This window comes from Dendropsophus ebraccatus, chromosome 9, assembly GCF_027789765.1.
Source record: "Dendropsophus ebraccatus isolate aDenEbr1 chromosome 9, aDenEbr1.pat, whole genome shotgun sequence".
Taxonomy (NCBI): domain Eukaryota; kingdom Metazoa; phylum Chordata; class Amphibia; order Anura; family Hylidae; genus Dendropsophus; species Dendropsophus ebraccatus.
The window spans coordinates 74,434,885-74,458,656 of record NC_091462.1 but is presented as its reverse complement, the minus strand read 5'-3'; the positions used below and the strand labels follow the sequence as shown (position 1 = coordinate 74,458,656).

The window sequence follows — 23,772 nt, the reverse complement described above, 5'->3', positions numbered from 1 at the left end:
TGTCAGATAAATCTGTCTGTGTGAACGCACCATAATTCCACATTGTTTGTTCATTTGCTGGGATCAGATAGAGAAAATTATCATAGTAAAGATCGCAACTAAGAACTATTGTTCTTTGTAAATTGGTGAGCGATCGCTTATTGTTAAAAATTTCTTTCATCTTATATAATGTTTTGCTCTGTGAATACTGAAAGGAAGATGTTTAATAAATTAGTTTTCTCCTCATCACCTTCTACAATTCCTTTATTACTTTTAAAAAGGCCCAACACTTTCCATTTTCCTTTTTTTTTTTTTTTGCTATTTATAGAATTGAAGAACATTGTGAAGAGCCCATTTGTCTCCTTCTTTGCTTCTATGTTCCCACAGTGTCTTTTTTGGCTGTCTGAGGCCAAATAACACCAGTTATTTCATAATGATAGACTTCATTTGTATAATAATGGCCGTCATTATGAAAATGCGGCTGTTATTTGGCCTCAGACCAAAAAAAGACTTTGTCAGAATATAGCCTATATTTGTTTTTACATTATTTCGCTTTTCCTAAGAGTATGTTCCCACACTAAAGCAAAAAAGAGAGAATATATGTAAAGGCAATTATATACCATTCACATGGTAAACTTACTATCATCACGTTCTAAGGAGCTCCCTATCTCTATTTCTGATGACTGGACATTAAACATACCACTTAATGCCATGGTTATGTCACACTGTCGATGCAAACTTTACCTTATTGACCAGCATGTGGCTATGCTTCTATGTTTTATTTTATGATTATTTTTTATTTTTTTGCAATTTGTGTAGAGGTTGAATTTTGCTATCAAATGGATTGATATATGTGTTGGGGGCAAGTTGCGCCAAGATGTGCCAACATGCGTTAACTTGTGCCAACATTCTTGGCACAAAATGTGCAGGAAATGGAGCGATATTGCTTTAGTAAATTTGGGCCATAGAGAAGCAAAAAAAGGAGAAATGTGTTGGATGATTTCAGGGTGTCCCCCAACACAGGCCTGACAGCAAGGTACATGCACACATGACCACCCTGGTTGACATTCTTTTGTCTAGTAATATAAAAGTTGACCAAAAGGGACCAAAATTAGACGGTTAATGTGCAAATGGCTTTTGGCTCTGTTATTTGGTTATGGACTTTGGTCTGCATACTATAGCAGTGTGATTTCCAATACAACATAATTGGAGGACACTCCTATTTAGAATATGGGCTTCTTAATCTTCATGACTGAGAACTGTAGTTAAAGGAAGAACATGGTAGTGAATCCACTCTTCTCCTTTTTAAAGGATTTTTAGATTTACCCACAAAGTTTGAGAATGGTCACTGATTTGTCCAATAAGAATGAGCCGGGATAAGACCGCGCTAAGCACGATCCTCTCCCGCCTCTGTGTCACATCATCAGTCTGACTGATTGTCTATATAAGTCTATGGAGCCGGACTGATAGCATGTGACACAGAGCGGGAAGCGGACACTTACAATTACAGTGACATCAAATTCATATAACTTATAAACTTTATTTTACTTCCTTAAAAAAATTAAACTTTTTAAAAATGTGTGCTTTATTGTGACCCTTATACCAGTTTTATTTTTGGTCTATAGGGCTGTGTGGGGGTACCACACTTGCACATATGTGACTTTTTGATTATTTTTTATTCAGTTTTTTCTGTGTTGTGAAGTCTTTCCAGCTTCCCATCTGCCTGGATCTACGTGACTGATAGGTCTTATCTGGCTTTATGTATGGGGACCCCATGACTTATCACTTATCACTGATACCACTTATCATAAATTGTACTGGCAATTAGAGATAAGCGAACCAGCCGAGGTTTGGGTTCGTATGAACCTGAACTCTCTGCGTCTGATTCCTGCTGCCTGCCCGCTCCGTGGAGAGGGTGTATACAGCCGGAGGAGCAAGAATCAGAAGCCGAGAGTTCAGGTTCATATGAACCCGAACCTCGGCCGGTTTGCTCATCTCTACTGGCGGTAGCATGTTTTGTTATTCATCCTTGACAGGAGGTAGAAAATTAAAGCGCTACACAATTATTCTTATTTGGGCTGGTTTCACACTGGCTAAAACTTTACCCAGTTGTTAGCTGTGAGTCAATGACATTTTATGAAATGCCAAAAAGTAAAAAAGGTTACAAGTCAAAACCTGTTATGGATCTTTCGTACAACCCTATCATTTGCTAGTCTGAAAACTAACTGTTATCATGTGTAGTTCCCACTTAAAATTTCTATGAAGATTGAACATTCATTAATATACAAATCATCAACATCAGTCAAATGCTACACAGCATGAAATTGGAATAGTCTTTTGTTTGTTTCCAAGTAATGTATAACAGAGCTCACTAAAGTATTAGTAAACATTATTAGATTTTAATGACTTTCAACACCATAAGGTTCTTTTATAAGAATAGAAAATTGGATTCACTTTTGTGTGAGTAAAGTATAGGATTCTTCATAATAAAAGTGCACAGTTGACTTTCTCTTATATATGTTTAGAAGTACTGTATATGTTATCTGTGATTTACATTTCAGCGTAATTTTGTACAAAAGATTAAAGTTCATTGTTGTGTTTATTCAAGAAAAGTAAAAAAAAAATAAAACTATTACTGTTTTATAAAAATGTTTTAATTAAAAAAAAAACTCATATTTGGCACCTTCCCAATTGTAACAACATAAACAATATAGTAAACACATTACTTATACCGTATCATAAATGCTTTTAGAACAAACCAGTGTGGAATTGCCCTTTTTGCATCACCCCTCCCCAGGGGTGCATCTATCTTCTCAAGCCACCAGGAGTCAAACCCAAATTTACTGTAAGATTGGTCATCTCTTGGAATGTATATAGAGGGTAGAGCAAAAAGCATTGTGTGGGACTTTTTATTTTGTTATATAAATTATATTTATCTATTTATTTATTTTTACTCCTACACACACACACACACACGGACCCAGCAGCCTATTGAGGCTACCAGGCAAAGCTGACTGGGTGCTGTATATGCAGAGACTCGGAAGGTAGGAACGTAATACACCATTAATGCCTTCTCTCTGGAGAGCCTAGCTGTCTCTGACAGCTGTCCACTTTCACTCATCAGTGACCCTCCCCCCCACCTTCACTAAAGCCTGAGTCATTCACAAATAGAGCTGTTTGCATCCATAGCTGTCCACATTAGCACTGACCACATTCGGTGAGAATAGGGGATCCGTGCCGTGAGCAGGGATCACTACCCCAACATGGACCCATAACACTCACGGGTGTGTTTATGGGGTAATAGAAATAAATCGATCATTATACTGTCTGCTTTTGCGGATAGAATAAATGGACACGAGATAGGGGCCTTAATAAGTAATATGCTAGTGTAGATTATTTTTATATATAACTATAACAGGAAAACGTTCAGAATAGCTGGTTTTATAGTTCGTTACAATTATATTACTGTACTAATTTGTATGCATTTATTTTAGCTACATAATTTTAGTACATATGAGTTATAACAAAATATCAGTATATAATTTTAAGTAAGTGACAATAAATAGTCTGGAGAAAAGGAGCAAAACCTTTAAACATGTGAAAAGCTTAAAAAAGGTTCAGGAAGGAAGTCTGTTAAATAAAAAAGAACTAAACACATAAATAAAGGGACACCAACTGCAGTTAGTCGGGAAAAGGATCAGGAGCAACATGATGTACCATTGTACATTGGCGACAATGACCTGGCTTACCATGATCTCTGTCTCACTGCAGAAAATAAAAATTTCATAAAAATTCTATGGAGCTCATTTCCTGCAGTCAGATGGAGATCACCTCAGCCGTACACTTCTGCCAGCTCTATCAGTGCGTGTCTGAACACCCAGGCCCCGATTGATCAAAATTGTTAACATGTCTTTGTCGTTCCAAATGATAGAAAAGCCCATCACAGACCACTTCAATGTCATTCATGAAGAATAGGTGATCCGTGCTACAACTATAGGCCTCACAATAGCTTGCCTTTTTGCAGCATGAACCAGGGCCCCAATATGAATCTGCATATTCTATCCAGTACATTACAGAGCAGCACTATATACTGCACAGGACATTACAGAGCAGCACTATATACTGCACAGGACATTACAGAGCAGCACTATATACTGCACAGGACATTACAGAACAGCACTAAACTGTACAGGACATTGTAAATAAGAAACTTGCAGCCAGGCCTTGCTGTTTAAGTTGGTCCATACCTCCCAACTGTGCGAGTGTGAGAATGTGACAGTGCACTCTATGAATTCTCGTCTACCTGCTTCTACATTCTGTTCTTTTTATTTTTGGTAGTGAAGCACATATGCTGAAGCAAGCTGGAGTCAGGGCAGGAACACACTGAGGTTGTGGAAAGAGGCCAAGCAGACACCAATGGCCTCACATAAATGTCTGTAAATATGTATGTGCAGGTTGTGAAAACATTTCTGTCAGAAGTTAGGAGTCCCTAGACTAAACCTCCCAACGTTTGCTGGAGCAAAGACAGACATTTGCCCTCAGCAACTTCCCACGCCTCCATAGCCATACCATGCCCCCAGTAGTCACACCCAAACACTTCTCCCACTGCTGGTCACACAATCATAGGGTAGCACCATATGCTACAGATTTTCTGTGTGTGAAAATGTGGCAAAAGCCAGAATAAGATTCATACCATACCATCACACTGTTACTGACCAAATCTGGTAAACCAAGACCAATATTACCAGTAAATAAGAATATAAGAATACATATATCACCAAACCATCAACAAAAAGTGACCAATACCACCACATAGTGACTGCCAGACAACATTTTAGACTCTTTGTTCTAGCACCATCGTCACCCTCTATAAAAATTCCCCATCAGTATTGTTCCACACTGTAACAGTCCCCAGTTTCTGCCCCCACGATGCCCTCACATGGTAGAAAGCCCTGATATAATAAACTTCCTCTGTGCCTCTATATAGGCTTCTTCTGTGTCACAATATAGTAAGTAGGCCCCTCTTTGCCTCCATATAGTAGTTAGGCTCCCTGTGTCCCCATATAGTAATCAGGTTCCTTTTGTGCTTTCAAATAGTAGTTAAGCTTTTTATGTGCCCCCCGTAGTAGTTAGGCCCCTCTGTGCCCCCATTTAGTAGCAAGGACTCCTCTGTGAATCGATATAGGCCTCACTGTACAGGTAGCCCCCCAGTAGCTATTACAACACTTCCCCTCTGTAGATATATATAATATAATATGGCCTGCAGCAGCCTATGCATACTGTACTGTATACTGTTGTGTTGCACTGCCTACTCTGTCCCATGTGGTGCGACTGTGTTAAAAAGTTCCCAATGCAACATATCTGTATGTGCAGTTTGTAGTTAATGGCTGTTGAAGGTAGTTGATGGCTCCACCTCTTGGGTAACAACTGAGATCGGGTAAGAAAAAAAACAGCTTTTTTGATAATTGTTATTTTACAAAGGTTACATTACAATTCACAGTATGTCTTTGCATTAGACCCAAAATTTAATCTAACATGAAGTATAATTCTGACTAAAAGAATATTTTTTGCACAACTAAACCAAAAATTAACCCCAAGGCTATACACATTTTTTTTTTGCAAATGTTATTTTGGAGTCAAAATACAGCCATATTATGCAAGTTACAGACAGAATTTGTATTATATGATCATATTTTCACTTTAAAATGATGGCAATTAATCCCTAGGCTATATTTGCACAAAGGGGGAAATTTATAAAGGGTTTTGAGCCTATTTTTAGGTAATTAATTGGGTTTTTCACCCATTTTTGGTCTAAGTTCTGTTTAAGAACCAGTATTCAACAGATGAATAATTTGTAATTTTTTTTTTATCTCCCTGTTTTGAGCATTAACCCCCCAAAAATTAGCATAATCCGGCATTAGCACCCAATTTTTAATTTTTTTAAAAAGTTGCACAAACAGGTGCAGTCCTACGCTTTGTCAGTACCAGGTGAATATGCTTGCGCAATTTTTGCATTTTTTGTGACTTTTTGTGCAACTTTTTACTTAGATACTGTACATTCAACTATGGCAGTGCTACATTTTAATAAATCAGTCACAAGATATTGGAACAAAATATCCAACAATCCTCATTGGAATAGTCACACATAATAGTCTCCTTAGTAAATTTCCCCCAATTCTTTTTTTGCACGTTATTTTGAAGCTAAAATACATTCATCTTATGCACATTACAGCCAGAATTTGCATTATACGGCTGTATTTTTGCTTCAAAATCATGATAAAATATGGCCAAAAAAAGATGTTGAACATGGCCTTGTAAAGGCATGTATGGTTCCTCAACAATTGAATAGAAGTAACCTGTTTATCTTAATGTGACATATAGAGTACTTGGTAATCTGGGAGCTATAATTCAGCACAATGAATATATATTTATATTGTTTGTATTGGTTGTGGATTATCAGTACATCAGTCATTACCAGCATTACAATGAATCTTATTTATAGGACAGTCAATCTATGTTAAGCTATCATGCATGGAGAAGAATATATTAGATTTTTTATTTATTTTCTATAATCTATGGCAGTTAAACATTGAAAACCTGCAGTCTATACAGACCGCCAGAAAGCTGAAGCACTTTCCTCTACATTGTACTCATCTATTTTGTAAAGTTTTTTTCAATCCTACTTGGGATTGTGATAATTTACGGCCTAATATTCAGAAGTTCTATTTTTACCCTAATATTATGTAAGCTGTGAATATTTAGAATTGTTTTTATGATCTGTTCTTTATTTACTGCTCACATATTGCCCGGTTCTCCACAGGCAATTTATTCACTCAATCTATTTTCCATAACTCAAACACACACACACACACATTATTGCCAAATTTATGGGAAGCCAAATAACCTACCAGTATGTCTGAGACTGATGTCGAAAGCCAGAAACCCAAGCGAAAAATCTGTATTGAACCAAGGCCACAGCACTACAAGGCAACAATGCTGGCCCTCTGAGCCACTCTCTATGTATATTAGCGTCGTTCATTAACGCATTTAAATGTTATGTCTAGCTTTTATGTCTGTTCACTCATGAAATCTCTGCCGCTTGCAGCAGATCTTTTGTATAGCTGCAATTTGAATTCCCAAGATGTCAAGAAGAGTAGGCTGCAAATTTCCACAAAACTATAATAGCTGGGGTTATTTGAGGACTGAAGTACACAATCTTTTAACTACGCTAACTAAATACTATAAATAAAGGGAAACATAAAATGCTCATAACACATGTAAAAGAGGTAGCTGGAATGAATTGGCTTTAGAAAGGGGCTCTAAAATAAGACAGAAATTGCCATGCAATGCAAGAAATATATATTTGTATCTGCCAACCTATAGTCTAGTGCCTTAACCCCTTGCCTCTTCAGCCTGTTTTGGCCTTAATGCCCAGGGCCTATTTTTCAAATATGTCTCTCTTTATGTAGAGATAACTGTACGATGCTTTTAATTATCGCGGTTATTCTGAGAATGTTTTTTCTTGACATATTCCACTTTATGTTTGTGGTATACTTTGGTTGATGCATTCAGTAGTTTTTTTGTAAAAAAAAAAAAAACACACACACACAACATTGCACAAAAACTTCAAAATCCTCTTGTTCTAAGAAAAATAGTCATGCTACATAAACTAATGATTACGGCAACATCTACAACATGTCTACTTTATAGTGAAGTCATTTGGTGAACGTCCTTTTACTTGTTAGGATTGTTAGGCTTCAAAATTTTGCAGTGATTTTTTTAATTTTCAGGAGAATTTCTATTTCTGATTAAACTTAGTTATTTATGTATGTGTGTGTGTTTTTGAGCTGCCAGTACACTGACAGCTCATTCACACGATCAGGCCCCTGCCTCAGTATATACCATAGCAGCCCAGATGCATTAAGCAATGTTTGGGTTGCTATGGTAACCCCCCGGAGCTGTGCGTGGGGGGGTGAAGGGGGGGGGTCGGAGGGGTGAGCTCGGCGCCTATGGGGTTAACTGCTTGGGTGTGAGACAGCCTCCTCCTGCTACCCGATCTCCGCTAGGGACAGCGGGGGGAGGCAGGGAAAGCATGTTGTTCCTGGAACCTCATGTTGCAGGAACTACCTGCTTTACATGACGTTCCGGAAATGTCATTTTGTGGCAAGGGATTAAAGGAGTACTCCAGCGCCCCCCCCCCCAAAAAAAAGAAAACATAAACATTCACAGAAAATATACTTACCATCCAACCGGTGACGATCGCTGTTCGAATTTCCCGCCGCCCATGTCCCTGCTATCTTCGGCTGCCGTCCTCTCTTCCAGGTCCAGTGGCCTTTTCATTGGCTGGAGCTCATCACATGGCTTCCAGCAAGCTCAGTCAATAAGGGCTGAGCAAGCTGGAAGCCATGTGATGCGCTCCAGCCAATGAAAAGGCTGCAGGTGCACATGTGCACCAGCGGCCATTTCCTCTCCCAGGAAGGAGACAAGGACCCCCCCCCCCTGCTGTGACGACATCGACCCAAGATGGCGCCCCTTTAAGTTCTCATTTATATTATATGTTAAAACTGAAAGAATAATGAAAAATAGTAATAGCTAAGACTGGGTTCACACTGCTGTTTAATGTGTACATAAAAAAAGATGCAAAAACGGATGCTGCATACATTCTAAAAAAAAGATCTGTTTTTTACTTCTTTTTATTGATTTTTCCCCAAATTTTTTTTACAAAGGAAACCAATGAGCATACACAAAAGCTCCATAACATTAAAAAAAAAAAATAAAACAAAGAAACACAATCCAGAAAAACAATGTTCTTGCCGTGTACATAGACCTTTAAACCCAAACTTCCATTCATGTCCTGCCCATGCACTCGTATGTATAGCTCAGGTAACATTTGTATCAATTATCATGCCAAAAATGGCATTGAGCATGTTTTTCTGTATATTAAAATTAAACGTACAGAAACAGTGAAACAGATAGAAAAATTTAGTTTGAGCCCAGCCTTAATCCTATTTGGAAATAAACATATCAGAATGACCCTCTGGCTCTGTCAACCTGACATTGAATATTCATTTAATGGCTACCTCTGTGTTGTTTGTGTCTGTACAAAGCATATTATATATCTTACACCCTCATGTCTACCATCTTCCACTACATCCTGAAACTTCTCTTTATTCTCTTCTTTTTACTAGAGATGAGCGAATAGTGAAATATTAGATTCCATTGGATTGGATTTGAATAGCTCCCGATATTCGACTATTCGATTGAATATCGAATCCCATCATAGTCTATGGGAGAAAAATCCTTGGGACCTGGAAATCAAGATTTGACCAAGTCCTAGACATCTTTAGAAAGTGATGCAAACACCTCTGGAATGCATCTGGGAAAGCAGGGAATCAGTATTACAGGGCACGGTATTATCGGGGTTAGCGATCCCCAGCAATAATGTCGATTCCTGTAATAGTTAATATTTAATTAATAAAACAAAGTTTCGTTCTAAAAATCTCCAGTACTCATCAGCTGCTGTATGTCCTGCAGGAAGTGGTGTATTATTTCTAGTCTGACACAGTGCTCTCTGCTGACACATCTGCCTGTGACAGGAACTGTCTAGAGCAGTAGCTAATCCCCATAGAAAACCTCTCCTGCTCTGGATAGTTCCTGTTGATTTGAAAAGAAAAAAAAAAATTCACAGAGTACCCATTTAAATATCTGAATTATTTTGAACTGCATTACTGCTATCATTTGTAGCGTGTAAAATTATAGGGGTTTTCCTATTTCACAAATCCACAAAAAGGACCATCAATATCTAATTGGGGCATGCGGACACCCAACGCCTCCACCAACCAGCTGTTCTGCAGGCCGCTGCAGTTAAATCCAAGCCGTGAATGGGGTTGGAAGCAGTTGCCTCTGTTCATTATGAGTTCTGCCTGGTTACTGCAGCTCAGCTTCTGGTCACATTCTTGGTCAGGCGGTTGTTGGGATTTTTTTTTTTTTTTATTAAATAGTGAACAAGGGGTGTGGGGGTGTTTTTATTTGAATAAAAAATATTTTTCACTTGTGTCGTGTCTTTATTTCTTTACTTTATAGCCTTAGTAGTGGAAGCCGTCTAATAGATGGAATCCATTACTAAGTCAGGGCTTAGTGTTAGCTGGTATAAAATGGCTAACACTAACCCACCCCCCCATTATTACCCCAGTACCCAATGCCACCAGGGGTACTAGGAAGAGCCGGGTGCCAGTGGTCCCGGAGCATTAAAATTGGTGCTCCTGGACTGGGCGGCAGCAGGCTGGTAATATTAAAGCAACTCTGTACCCACAATCTGACCCCCAAACCACTTGTACCTTTGGATAGCTGCTTTTAATCCAAGATCTGTGCTGCGGTCTGTTTGGCAGGTGATGCAGTTATTGTCATAAAACATTACTTTTAAAATTTCAGCTCCGTGCCCTACGGGCGTATCTGTGCCCTAACTTTGCACTATCCCTCTGTCCCTCCACCCTGCCCTCCTCATCATCAGGAATGCTCCAGGCAGATTGCTTCCTATTCCCCACCTGTGTTACCACAGCACATGGGCTGGATCATTAAGACACCTGTGCAATGTTCAAACAGAAGTAAATGTTCCAGTGGCATTCCTAATGATGAAGAGGGTGGGGAGGCGGGACGGAGGGGGTGGTGCAAAGTTAGAGCACAGATACGCCTGTAGGGCACGTGGCTGCAATTTAAAAATTAATTTTTTATGACAATAACTGCACCACCTGCCGAACGGACCGCAGGACAGATCTTGGATTGAAAGCAGCTATATGAAGGTACAAGTGGCTTGTGGGGGTCAGATTGTGGGTACAGAGTCGCTTTAAGGCTGGAGAGGGCCAAAAACAATGGCCCTTCCCACCCTGGTGTTACTAGGCTGCTGTTGCTTGGTTTTTAACCCGGCTGGTTATGAAAATAGGGGGAACCCTACATGTTGTTGTTGTTGTTGTTTTTTTAATATATAAATAATAAAAAAAAACGCATAGGGTCCCCCTTATTTTTATAACCAGCCGGGCTAAAAAACAAGCAACAGCAGCCTAGTAACACCAGGGTGGGAAGGGCCATTGGTTTAGGCCCTCCCCAGCCTAAATCTTACCAGCCTGCTGCCACTCAGTCCAGGAGAGCCAATTTTGACGCTCCGGGACCACTGGCACCCGGCTCTTCCCAGTACCCCTGGTGGCATTGGGTACTGGGGTAATAATGGGGGGGTTAGTGTTAGCCATTTTATACCAGCTAATTCTAAGCCCTGACTTAGTAATGGATTCCGTCTATTAGACGGCTTTCACTACTAAGTCTATTTAGTAAAGAAATAAAGACATGACACAAGTGAAAAAATATTTTTATTCAAATAAAAACCCCCCCACACCCCTTGTTGACAACAACCGCTGATCATCGACGTAGTCCATCGAATCCGCCGTAATCCACAGGATACTGATATCTGAAAAACAAAAAGGGAGAAACACACAAAAAAACACACAAACAGGAGCACAACATTGCATTCCCCTTAACCCTTTGGGTGCCATACCGAACAATCTGGCCCCAGGGGGTTAAGTAAGGGTCCCCACTGAACCCCTTGGGGGCCAGACTGATGCCAGACTGCACCCATCCCGGCAAAGAAGGGGTTAAGTGACCCCCCTTCCTTGCTGGGATGGGTGTAGTGCAGGGGGAGGGGGCGCTTTCTTCTCACCCTTCTCCCTTCGCCGGTCCTTGGCACACTGAGCTTAGTGTGACGGGACCTGCTCTTTATATGTCCGCTCAGCCAATCAGCTGAGCAGCGGACATATAAATCTAAATGTTTCTTCTAATGTTGCTATAGTGATAAAAAAAAAATAGCATCATTAGAAGAAATATTTGATGTTTTAGAGTATTAATTATTACATTCAGCTGTATTATCGGCAATAGGTTTTTCCGGCAACAGAGCTTCCTGTAGTAGTTAATATTTAATTAATAAAACACATTTTCGTTCTAATAAAGTTATTTTTGTTGTTCAATAGCTTAATTAAAACGAATACATACTTTTGCAATTAAATATACTGTAAATAAATAAATATAAATATATATATATACATTTATTTATTAACAGTATATTTAATTGCAAAAGCATGGATTCGTTTTAATTAAGCTATTGAACAACGAAAATAACTTTTTTAGATGAAAACTTTGTTTTATTAAATATTAGCTATTACAGGGATCGGCATTATTGCCGGGGATCGCTAGCCCCGGTAATACCGATCCCTGTAATACTGCTTCCCTGCTTTCCCAGGGAGCAGTAAACTTTATTAAAACAGCTAAATAATTGTTTAGCTGTTTTAGTAAAGTTAATTTAGATTCGAATATTCGATCACATATTCCATCGGACTCGAATCTTTCGAATACTGCAGTATTTGATCGAATAGCTATTCGATCGAATACTATTCGCTCATCTCTACTCTTTACCATTAATAAAGTTTTGTAACCATAAGTTTAAGACCTGAAAATGGTTGTCATACTGCATACTTTGTGATTTATTGGTAACTTATAGGGTGTTTTATATTTTTTTGCTGGTATAACTGATAGTCAGTCAGACATAGTCAGCTTTCTACTAAATTGGTCCCTCAACTTACAATGGTCTCAGGATACAATATTTCCAAAATACAATGATTCTTTCTGGACCATCATGACTTGAGACCAGACTCAATATACAATGCTAGAGAGAGTTAGGATCTGCAGCTAGATGATGAACAGCTAGATGATGAACCAATAAAAGTGGCCATTTTAGTGGTATAACCCCAGTATTACTGCAGTGCCTGCACTGGTTGGCTGTCTAGTATCTAATCTTTATAGTCAAGTGTGATACTACATGTCCTGTACTGCTGTGTGTCTAGTATCTCCTCTCTACAGTACAGTGTGATACTACATGTCCTGTACTGTTCTTTAACAGGTGGGAGCGGCTTCATTTTATTTTTCTGGGACCCTGTGTGATCTGTACACGACACTGAAAACCATGTCCCCTACATAGAAAGTAATGTATAGTCTCTAGTAGCTCTTTCTGACTGTTGTATGTATGGACTTGCTTTATCCATATTAGTCATCTGCTTATTTCTCTGCGAATCTTCCTTTTTTTCTCAATTACTAGTTTTATTTTTCACATAAATTGGTCGTCCTGGAACCAATTAATATTGAAACTTGAGCAACACTGTATACAATATATAAGGGTTTGGTTAATGAGAGATGACCTTTATAATAAAGTTACTGTCTCACACTTTGTTTCACTTTCTCCCTTGTTTCAAGATACGATTTCAGTCAGCGGGTAGGAATTTTCTCATTTTTATCCACAATCTACAATAAACATCTGTGCACACATAAGTGATAGGCAGTATAGGTAATTTTTTGTTTTACTTGAGCGTCATGTCTGTTTGCATATTATAGCTCTGTCCAGCATCTGAGTTGTATGAATTCATGCCTCTTATGTCACTGATAGACTACTATGGAAATTCTATGGGGTATTTCTATATGCCTGTGATTGTACATAGAGACATAGAGATTTTTTCTGTCAGGCTTTATATGGACTCTATGGAGGCATGTTACTTTGTATTACATACCTATTCTTACTTTGAAGCATTGTCTCAGGTTCTAAAGGGGAATTCTCATTTTTAAAATGTAAAGAATAGCCACAGGCCACCTATTTATCCATTTCTATGGGAAAAGCATCCTGTGTGAACTGGAAAATAGGGGAAACAATACCTATGTCTCTCCAGGTTGCAGAACAACAACTCCCCGTCATGTCCTGCTGAAAGATCATGATAGAATTTGTAGTTTTGCAGCCTGTGTCTTTTCATGTTGCAGAACTTCAACCCCCATCGTGAACTACTGGCAGTTCATAATGGGAGTTGTAGTTTTGCAGCCTGTGTCTCTTCAGGTTGCACCACTACAACCGTCATCATGTCCTGCTGGCAGTTCATTATGGAAGTTATAGTTTTTAAGCTGGAGAGTCAAAGATTGGAAAACAATGATTAAAAAATGACACAGTACAGTCCATTAATTATAGGGAACAGTGGCAAAATACATGAGGGGACATAGTGACAGTTCATTAGGACATGGTGGCACATTAGGGGGCGTCATCTTAGAGTAACTGGATATAACTTTTTTTGGCCTCTGCACCTCATCGGATGGGGGGTCCAAGCTAAAATTTTGCACCAGTACCCATCAGTCTTTAGCTATGCCCCTGGACCCAATTGTGCACCCGCTAGTCACATGCATTGGGCTGAAAAAATCTTTAACAAATCCTGCATGTCTGAACTCACTCTACATCGTTCTGAGAGGCCATAAAAGCATAATTCCCATCTTTATATTGTAAAGTGGGTGACATGGCTGCAGTTTAATGTGCCCCAACCTGAAACAGCAACTTCCATCATGCTCTGACAACCTGTCAGGGCATGCATATAACATCAGAATACAACAAGCAGTGACATAATTGGTGATGTCATCCAAGGGCCCTAGAAAAAAAGAAGCAGAGCCTGCGTAAACTGCCAGTTTGTTTCTAGTGCTTCAGATTTTTGTCACAACATGGACAGAGAGGAAAGGATTGACAGGGATCTTGCCATTTTTGGCAACCTCCTGTGCTATGCGATTACAGTACTGGTGGGCTGTCTCTCCACCAGACACCTGCTCGCCTTGATTGAAACCTTCAGCAACATACTGAGCTGCGGCAACTCCATCAGCGACCCACTCAGATGGGACATCACCAGGGACCTGAAAGCCAAACACTACCATCAAAGACCAGCCCAGCTGGAACATTACCACTACCAACCTGCAAAGGCCCAATTCCACCACTAGCAACCTGCAGTGTAGCAACTTAAGCACCTTCAAAATGCAGAGTCCAAACACCACCATTGGACACCTGCCCAACTGATCACCAATCAGTATGACCACCGGTGACCAGATCAGCCTAATCTCCATCACCAGCCATCTGCACAGTGTGGCAACCACCTTCATTGGCCTGGTTAGCTGACTTAGTGCTATTATTGATGGGTTCAGCTGGATATCTACCACCAGCCACCTACTAAGCTGCATTTTCACTAATAGCAGCCTGCTAACGAGGATCAAAGCTGCTGTTGATCAGCTGAGTTTTACCACCACCACTTCGATTTAATAGCCTCGATCTGCAGCACCAGTAACCTTATCATCTGGAGCACCACCCTCACCATCAGCAGCTACCTGCTGATCAGGATAACCACAACCAGCTGGATCACCACTACTAGCACCGGTGAGCTGCTAACATGAATTTCCACCATCACCACCAGCGATCTGCTAGCCATGATGAGCAGAATCAGTGAGAAGCTGGTGTGAATTGCCACAACCCTCCAGCAACTAACCTGGGTGACCAGCATCTGCAACAGGTGCTCATGGCTGATAACTGCGAGTGTGACATTGACATGGATCAACACCACCAGCAGGATGCAGATCTGCTTCCTTCACACCATCGGACACAACACTCTGAGGCATCCCTACCGCCCCATATAGCGTACAGTTTTTTGCTATGGGGCCCCATGAAACCTACCTACGCCCCTGACAGTAACTGAGCGTGTAAAGTGCAATTTATAAGTTGTTCCAAGTTGCAAAATTCAAAGACAACAAAGGGAGTGGATTTATACAGTAGATTGTAAAATTTACATGATAAGATGTTAATGTCTTTACGTCTATAACATATTACAGGACGGGTTACATTTTAATGTTTTTAACTTCCTGTTAATCCAAAAAAAACAGGTGCAAAATGTAGACATCTAAGTCTTGTAGCTCCCGGGATCCTTCTCCAGCTCGTGCATTTTCTTTCTCAGTATTTCTTCTCAAGCAATTAAACTGTCTTTCTGGTTCTGTGCATCAAACCTTCTCTTTTATACTCAGCCACATTGGAATTCCAGAAGCAGCATTGCATTCTGTGACAGGAAGCATTCTATCTTCAGGGGATTCTTTGATATGGTAAAAAGCTGAAAATGAAGGTCTTGGAGTAGAACGCCAATTTAAGATGATAAAAACCATATATGCATAAATTACAGGTGGTTTGGCTGGGATAGATAGCATACGTTCAGCATTCACTTCTTACCATTAAGACTTGAAAATGATTGTTCAGCCAGATTACTGAAACAAATATGACCAGGACAATTCTACCAATATTAGGGAATTAACTACTGTTCATACATTACAGAAAACAAATATATATATCAGCAACCAAGATTTATCCGTCTGTTACTCATGTTTCTTTGATATTATTATACAGGATATAATGATACTTTTATAGGAAGATACAGTCCAATCATACAGAAACAGTGATGCTTACTTTAGTCAGTGACGATAGTGTTAGTGAGTGCTTATTCATCAAGTGATAGGGAACACTGTGTAACAATAAGGTGACATAAAGGGTGGAGAATAGGCAAAAAAATGTAAATGATTTCCTATACAAGTTTATGGGTGCTCATACAAAACTTTGCAACATTTACACAAATTGGAGGAGATTTATCAAACATGGTGTAAAGTGATACTGACTCCGTTGCCCCTAGCAACCAATCAGATTCCACCTTTAATTTTTCAAAGAGTCTGTGAGGAATGAAAGGTGGAATCTGATTGGTTGCTAGGGGCAACTGAGCCAGTTTCACTTTACACCATGTTTGATAAATCTCCCCATTGTTTCACTTATAGGGGGAGATTTATCAAACATGGTGTAAAGTGAAACTGTCTCAGCTGCCCCTAGCAACCAATCAGATTCCACTTTACATTCCTCACAGACTTTGGAAAATGAAAGGTGGAATCTGATTGGTTGCTAGGGGCAACTGAGACGGTTTCACTTTACACCATGTTTGATAAATCTCCCTAATAGTCTTTTTTTTGTGTTCCATGGTATTTATAAAGTCCAATTTGAATGCTAACAGTAATATGCATGTGCTTTTTTATTTGTTTTTTATGTGTCTAACTGAATGTAAAGCAGTTTTAAGCCTGTTAATGAAAGTAGTAATGTATCACCTGGAACAAGAAATCCTGTACTCCTATGTGTGTATATGGCTATGTTCACACAACGTCACCAATAGTAAAAAGGCGTTCACTTTTTCTATTTAAAAAGACGTCCATTATTGCCACAATTTAAGTGACTGCAATGCAATGCAATGTCAATGGAATGATGGATGTCCAATGCACACAATGTATGAAATCCAGGACGTTATCTGCTCCAACGTCTTTTCAATTAAAGACACACCCAAAGGCTGATTAGTAACCCAAACTAGAACAATGTACCAGCAGTTGTTATTGCACTGATGGGGGGCCAAATAAAGGCAAAATGACGGCCATCATTTAAAAAAAATAGTGAACATAGCCTATATATGAAAACTCTTACATAATTGTGTTCAGCAACGAGCAAGGAGATCCCTATAGTGCCTCCTGACCTGGTGTAAAATGTAATCATGTTTGAGTTTTATGCACAAGTAAGAACAATTGTGCAAAAATCACAAAGGTTTTTGTGTAAATAAATAAATAAATAAATTTCCAGCAACAAAAAGGAAAAAAAAACAGCCTGCGCACAGAAGAAAAAAATGAGCTCACAGTTTGATTTTTTGAGTGGTTTAATGACAAAAATTAATATTGGAAAACTATCTTTCAACTGACAGTTGTTAGTTGTGTTTGGGTCCTCCAAGTGTACGTTGAGAGAAAAGAAATACAGGTTTTTCCAATTTTTATTTACTGTATCATTATACATGTTTATTCGTTCTGATGTCTGCCAATAAGGCAATGGATCACTTGAAGAAATTATCAGAGACTACAGGATTACTCTTGTGTTCAGCCTTCTGTACTTATTTATGGATTCCCTGGTACTGTGTGTTACAGAGTATGTGTGGGCTTATGGGTTTGGGCAGATTTACATAGACTAGCCTAATGGCAGCTACAGTGTAGCTATTAAATGTTCTGTATCTTAAAGTGCAAGCTGGCTGATTCATTCCCCTGATCAGTGTCCATCCTAGAAGTGAGACACTGACTGATCAAAACTTTTGGCATGTCCCTGCATCATGTTATAATTTTTTTCTTAAAGTGCTATTCCCATCTCAGTTAACATAATTAAATGTGTAGGGTTCATCAAGTTAAATATTTTTGCAAATATATTCATTTAGCAAACTTGCCTCCTTCTCCTGATATGCGGCCCATTGTTGACAGCTCGTTGTCCAGGTTACCAACCACTAGTCTGCTCTAAAAGCAGTGGTCTGGCTAACAATTATTTTTTTTTTTATTAACACATCATGGTTTTCATTTCCCAAACTACACGATTTATTAAGGTATCTGATTGCCCTTAGTAAATTTGGCAGGTTTCTCACATGATGTAACCCAAAACCCAACCTTGATTTTTTAGAAAACCCATCAAAAAAGTGCTGGTTCTTTTAATAAATATGTTGGTTATAGCAATTTTTACAGGACGCATCCTTTTCTGGTTTTAAAGCACAGAATGATGGGTGAGTTGGTTTTTAGAGATTTTTTTGGTGCACAACTTTAGTTTAGTTTAGTTTTTTTTATTAAAGTTATTTTAGTTATATAAAGCAATAACAAAGGTATAAATCGTGGTAGTGCACTATCCATGTGCTGGATGTTTTATTCTATTTTTGTCCAAGTTAAATAAAAGTGGATTTTATCAAGGATGGCTGTCTCGCTGGAATACTTTCTGGACATTGCATTTTGACCAGCCCTGTGAGTTCCAGGGCACTAGCGACGCCTCCTATACCACGCTTGCATCTAGGAGAAGGTTCAGACCTGCATTACAGGCATGTATATGGTTGTAGCGATTTTCTGTTTTTTTGTATAAATCGTGGTAGTACATACACAACTATGTGGTAATAAGCTAGTACCTGCATGCCAGCCTTTTAGAGTAGAGTGGTGGTTGGTAACCTAGACAACGACCTGTCAACAATGGGAAGGAAAGTGCAGCATTTCAGAAGGAGACAAGCTTGCCAAATGAATTACAGTAACAAAAATATTTAACTTGACAAATTCTACAACTATAACCAGATTAGATGAGATAGGGATATACTAGAGAAAATTTGGGAAATTTGTAGGTCTGAATCTCTTATAAAGAATGGTATTTACCTAATTTCTGCAAATGTAACGTTAATCTCCTCATCTTCTTTGTTGCGGTTATGTGTTTCAGGTGTGCTTTGGCTGTCCGTGGTGTCTGAAGTGCTGTTCATTTTACTGTTAGTCGTTGGATTCAGCCTTATGTGCCTAGAATTCTTTCAGTCAAATAACGTTGTGGATGGTCTGAAGTTGAATGCTTTTTCTGCTGTCTTCACTGTGTTGTCAGGTAACATGAAACTCTTTTTGAAAACAAGTGAAGAGAAAATGCCACATGCTTAAAATAAACTTTTGTGTGAGCTTTCTACGTCCACATTCACCTATGTAGCTGCACACATGCATATAAACTAACTGCAGCCAGAAGAGGGGCTCCCAGCTGATGCCATGTTGTCTCCTTTATAAACCACCAACTATTTAATCAATAGGTCATTGGGTTATATATTTTAAAAAATAATTGTAAAGTACCCTAGAGTACCCTAAATAGATTTGTTAATTATTTCTATAAAAAAAAAAAATCTCAAGTCTTCCAGTACTTATCAGCTGCTGCATGCTGTATAGGAAGTGATGCATTCTTTCCAATCTGACACAGTGCTCTCTGCTGCCACCTCCGTTCTTGTCAGAAACTGTACACAGCAGGAGAGGTGTGCTGGAGTCATCCCCAGTTATGGACAGTTCCTGACAGAGGCAAAGGTGGCAGCAGAGAGCACTGTCAGTATAGAAAGGCATGCAGCTGATAAGTATTGGAAGGCTTGAATTTATTTAAATAGAAGTAATTTATAAATCTGTATAAATTTCTGGTACCAGTTAGTCTGAAAACATTTTTTTTTTCTCTCTGGGATACCCCTTAAAGGGGTAGTCCACCCAAAAAATTTTTCTTTCAAATCAACTGCTGCCATGAAGTGACAGAGATTTGTAATTTACTTCTATTAAAAAATCTCAAGCCTTCCAGTACTTATTAGCTGCTGTATGCCCAACAGGAAGTTGTATTATTTCCAGTCTGGAGAGCAGGAGGGGTTTTCTATGGGGATTTGCTCCTGCTTTGGACAGTTCCTGACATGGACAGAGGAGGCAACAGAGAGCACTGGGTCAGACAGGAAAGAAAACACCACTTCCTGCTGGACATACAGCAGCTAATAAGTACTGGAAGACTTAAGATTTTTTAATAGAAGTGAATTACAAATCTCTGGCACTTTATGGCACCAGTTGATTTGAAAGAAAAAATTTTTGGGTGGACTACCCCTTTAAGGATTTTAGGGTTCACTGATGGTAATTTTGGTAATATTGTTAAAGGTATAGAAATATGGTTGAAGGGCAAATCCTTACAACCCTGGAGTGCTATGGGAAGTCAGGGGGTTAATACCAAATATTCCTAATAAAGTAGCTTGCAGCATTATTTTAGTAGTCTAGTAGAGAAAAGACAGAGCACATCCAATTTCTCTTTATTTTATCCATATAAGTTGACAGTTTCCACTGAATGCAATAAGAGTCATAAAAATCCATATGTGAGAGCTGTCTCCAGTGAAGGCTGAAGGTAGAAATAATTCTATTATTGAACTTTAATGAATGTTTGTCACCAACTTTTACTTTTGTTAACTACTGTAAGCAGCATATACCACACCGATCCTTACACATCACCCCTCCCACTATTGATTGACAGTTTCCTCCATTAGCTTTCAAGCTAATGGGGGGAATCTTGAAACAGCTGTAACTAGCAGGATGGTGGGGGCGGGCAGGCCCGCAGATAGGTGCATATGCTGTTACTCATTAACTTTTAATTTCACAAGCAGTAAACACAATGACAGTTTCCCATTAAATTGTGTGGATGCCATACTCCAGTTGTGTCAGGGTTTTGGGTATTAAAATGTTCCTCTAAGTGCCCCTTCTGCTTATCTTATACTGATTTCATAGTAAAAGTTTGAATATACCCACAATTCAGTGTCCGCTTTTCCAACATAATTTTGAAACACATTTCTGTGGCAGCGAGCGGGGGACGAGGAGCAAATGAGCACTGACAGCACTCGTTTGCTCCTCTGCCTCGCCCCGTGGAATAGGGGCTTAAGAATGAGCTTGTGACACCCACTGCATACAATGCTAGCGGGCCATATTTGAAATAAAGCTACAAAAAGACATTAATAAAAGAGAAAGGGTCTGAAAACAGGCAAAAAAGGTGAATCTCAATGTACCAGCTGAGTTTGAAAGGGGTATTCTGCTGATACCAAATTATGACCCATCCAAGAGATACATCTTTTGGACTGACAGAAAAAGCTAACAACAGTGTTCTTCCCCATAGACACAGCAATGTAGATACAAGGTTGATAGGACCCACACTTTAGTGATCAGTGGGGGTCCCAGCAGATGGACCACCTCTAATACAGCAAGTCTTACCTATTGAAAGTAGGAATAGATGGGAAATTATAGAAATCTTTAAATATTTAGAGGGGTAATAAGGTTCAGAGGGAAGTGTTTTCAATTAGACACAACAACAAGGGTCCAAAATCTAAAATGAGTTGGGGAAACCATAGACAATGTTAGAAAATATAATCTTACTAGTGGAGTAGTAGGTTCTTTTAAAAATCCAAAGTAATTGAATAGAAAAAAAAAGTCTGGGATAAAAAATGTCCAAAAGGAATATTAAAAAGGAAATTATACAGTTGGAGACTAGATGGACTAGGTGGTCTTTTCTGCCATCAATCTTCTATAGTTCTACACAAGATAAATTGCAGCTATAAGTGAGAAAAGTCCGTAAAGTGCCTTCATGCGGTGGTATATACACTCTCGTATGTTAGCAAAAGAAACGCTTTGCATCAACCTGTCAGAGATCACTTCGAATAGGAAGATGACACCTTTATCTAGTACCAAGGATGCCTATTGGGGCTGGCAATGGCACTCTGACACTCATAATGATGTGACTAACCATAAGATGAGAAAATAGGCCCCTCTACTCCATGCTATCCCACACATTACACACAAGTCTTCGGCAGCTTAGTGACACTGTCAGATAGGCAAAATTGTTATTGATTGTAGCCTTGTGTAGGGTCAGGGTGTCTGTAAATTCCAGGACCGCCTGTAAAAAAAAATCTGTAAAAATAGGAGACTATGCAAGTGCCTGTTATGAATAATATAGATGTACGTGTGATTTTCTGAAGCTGAGGGAAATTGTGCAAATTAGTGTAACTGCAATCATTATGATTTTATAGCCTACTTATTATCTTCATGATTCAATCTTAAATTCAAATTTTACTAAAGTTTTAATAAAGTTGTCTAGGAAAAAAAAAGAAAATATTTGGCTGGCAACCCTGGCAATTACCTAATTAATTTGCTTAAAGGGGTATTTCAGAGACATAAAATGTTACATAGAAACATAGAAGATTGTGGGTAAAATAAGACCACTGGGTCCATCTAGTCTGCCCTTTTAGTATTTCCCTTCTTATTATCTTAGGATCGATATATGTGTATCAGGCAGGTTTACATTTTGTTATTGTAGATTTGCCAACCACATCTAATGGAAGTTTGTTCCAGGTATCTACTTCTCTTTCAGTAAAGTAATATTTTCTTCTGTTGCTTCTGATCTTTCCCCCAACTCACTGTATGTTCTTGTTCTTGAGTTCTGTTTTTTCTAAAAATACTTCCCTCCCGAAACTTATTTAGTCCTTTAACATACTTAAAGGTTTCAGTCATTTCCCCCTTTCTTTTCTTTCCTCCAGACTATACAGATTTAAATCCTTAAGTTTTGTTTTATGCCTAACACCCTCCACCATTTTTGTAGCCCATCTTTGGACCTGTTCTATTTTATCAATGTCCTTTTTTTAGGTGAGGTCTCCAGAACTGGACACAGTATTCCAGATGTGGCCTCACCAAAGCTCTATACAGCGGGATCAAAATCTCTCTCTTCCTACTGGTTATACCTCTAGCTTTACACCCCAGCATACAATTTGCTTTCCCCACTGCCTGGTTGCACTAGTGACTTTTAAGGCTGTCAGAAATCACAACTCCCAAATCTTTCTCCTCTGAAGTCTTTTCCAACACAGAACTGCCGATGTGATACTCGGATAGAGGATTCCTCCTCCCAAGTGCATTATTTTATATTTGGAAACATTGAACTGCCGTCTCCATTGTTTGGGACACGTATCTAGCAAAGCTAAATCATTTTTCATATTACTGACACCTCCAGGAATATCAGACATATTGCACACTTTTGTGTTAAACATAAGGGAGCAATATACAGAGAAAACAGTGATTACCCACGTGATGCTTCATCGGTGCATAGAAAACACCTGTGGGGGGAAACTGCAAATATGTATCATTAAAGTAGAAGTCCGGCAAAAATGTTTATTAAAGTATTGTATTGCCCCCCCCCCCCCCCAAAAGCTATATAAATCACCAATATACACTTATTACGGGAAATGCACATAAAGGGCTTTTTCCCTGCACTTACTACTGCATCAAGGCTTCACTTCCTGGATAAAATGGTGATGTCACTTCCTGGATAAAATGGTGATGTCACGACCCGACTCCCAGAGCTGTGTGGGCTGTGGCTGCTGGAGAGGATGATGGCAGGGGGACACTGAGGGACACTGAGCATCCCTCTGCCATCATCCTCTCCAGTGGCCACAACCCGCACAGCTCTGGGAGTCGGGTCGTGACATCACCATTTTATCCAGGAGGTGAAGCCTTAATGCAGTAGTAAGTGCA

General features: G+C 39.2%; 1 protein-coding gene across 2 annotated transcripts in view; it reads left to right on the top strand.

Annotated features, from left to right (window-relative positions):
• Positions 1-23,772, top strand: part of GSG1L (GSG1 like) — a 110,262-nt gene that overhangs the window by 67,548 nt on the left and 18,942 nt on the right. The window contains exon 3 of one of the 2 annotated variants that reach the window (XM_069985391.1): positions 19,157-19,309. The exons of the other annotated variant lie outside the window; for it this stretch is intronic. Within the exon in view, the coding sequence (XP_069841492.1) occupies positions 19,157-19,309 (153 nt within the window). The remainder of the gene's footprint in view (positions 1-19,156; positions 19,310-23,772) is intronic. 2 annotated transcript variants of the gene reach the window in all.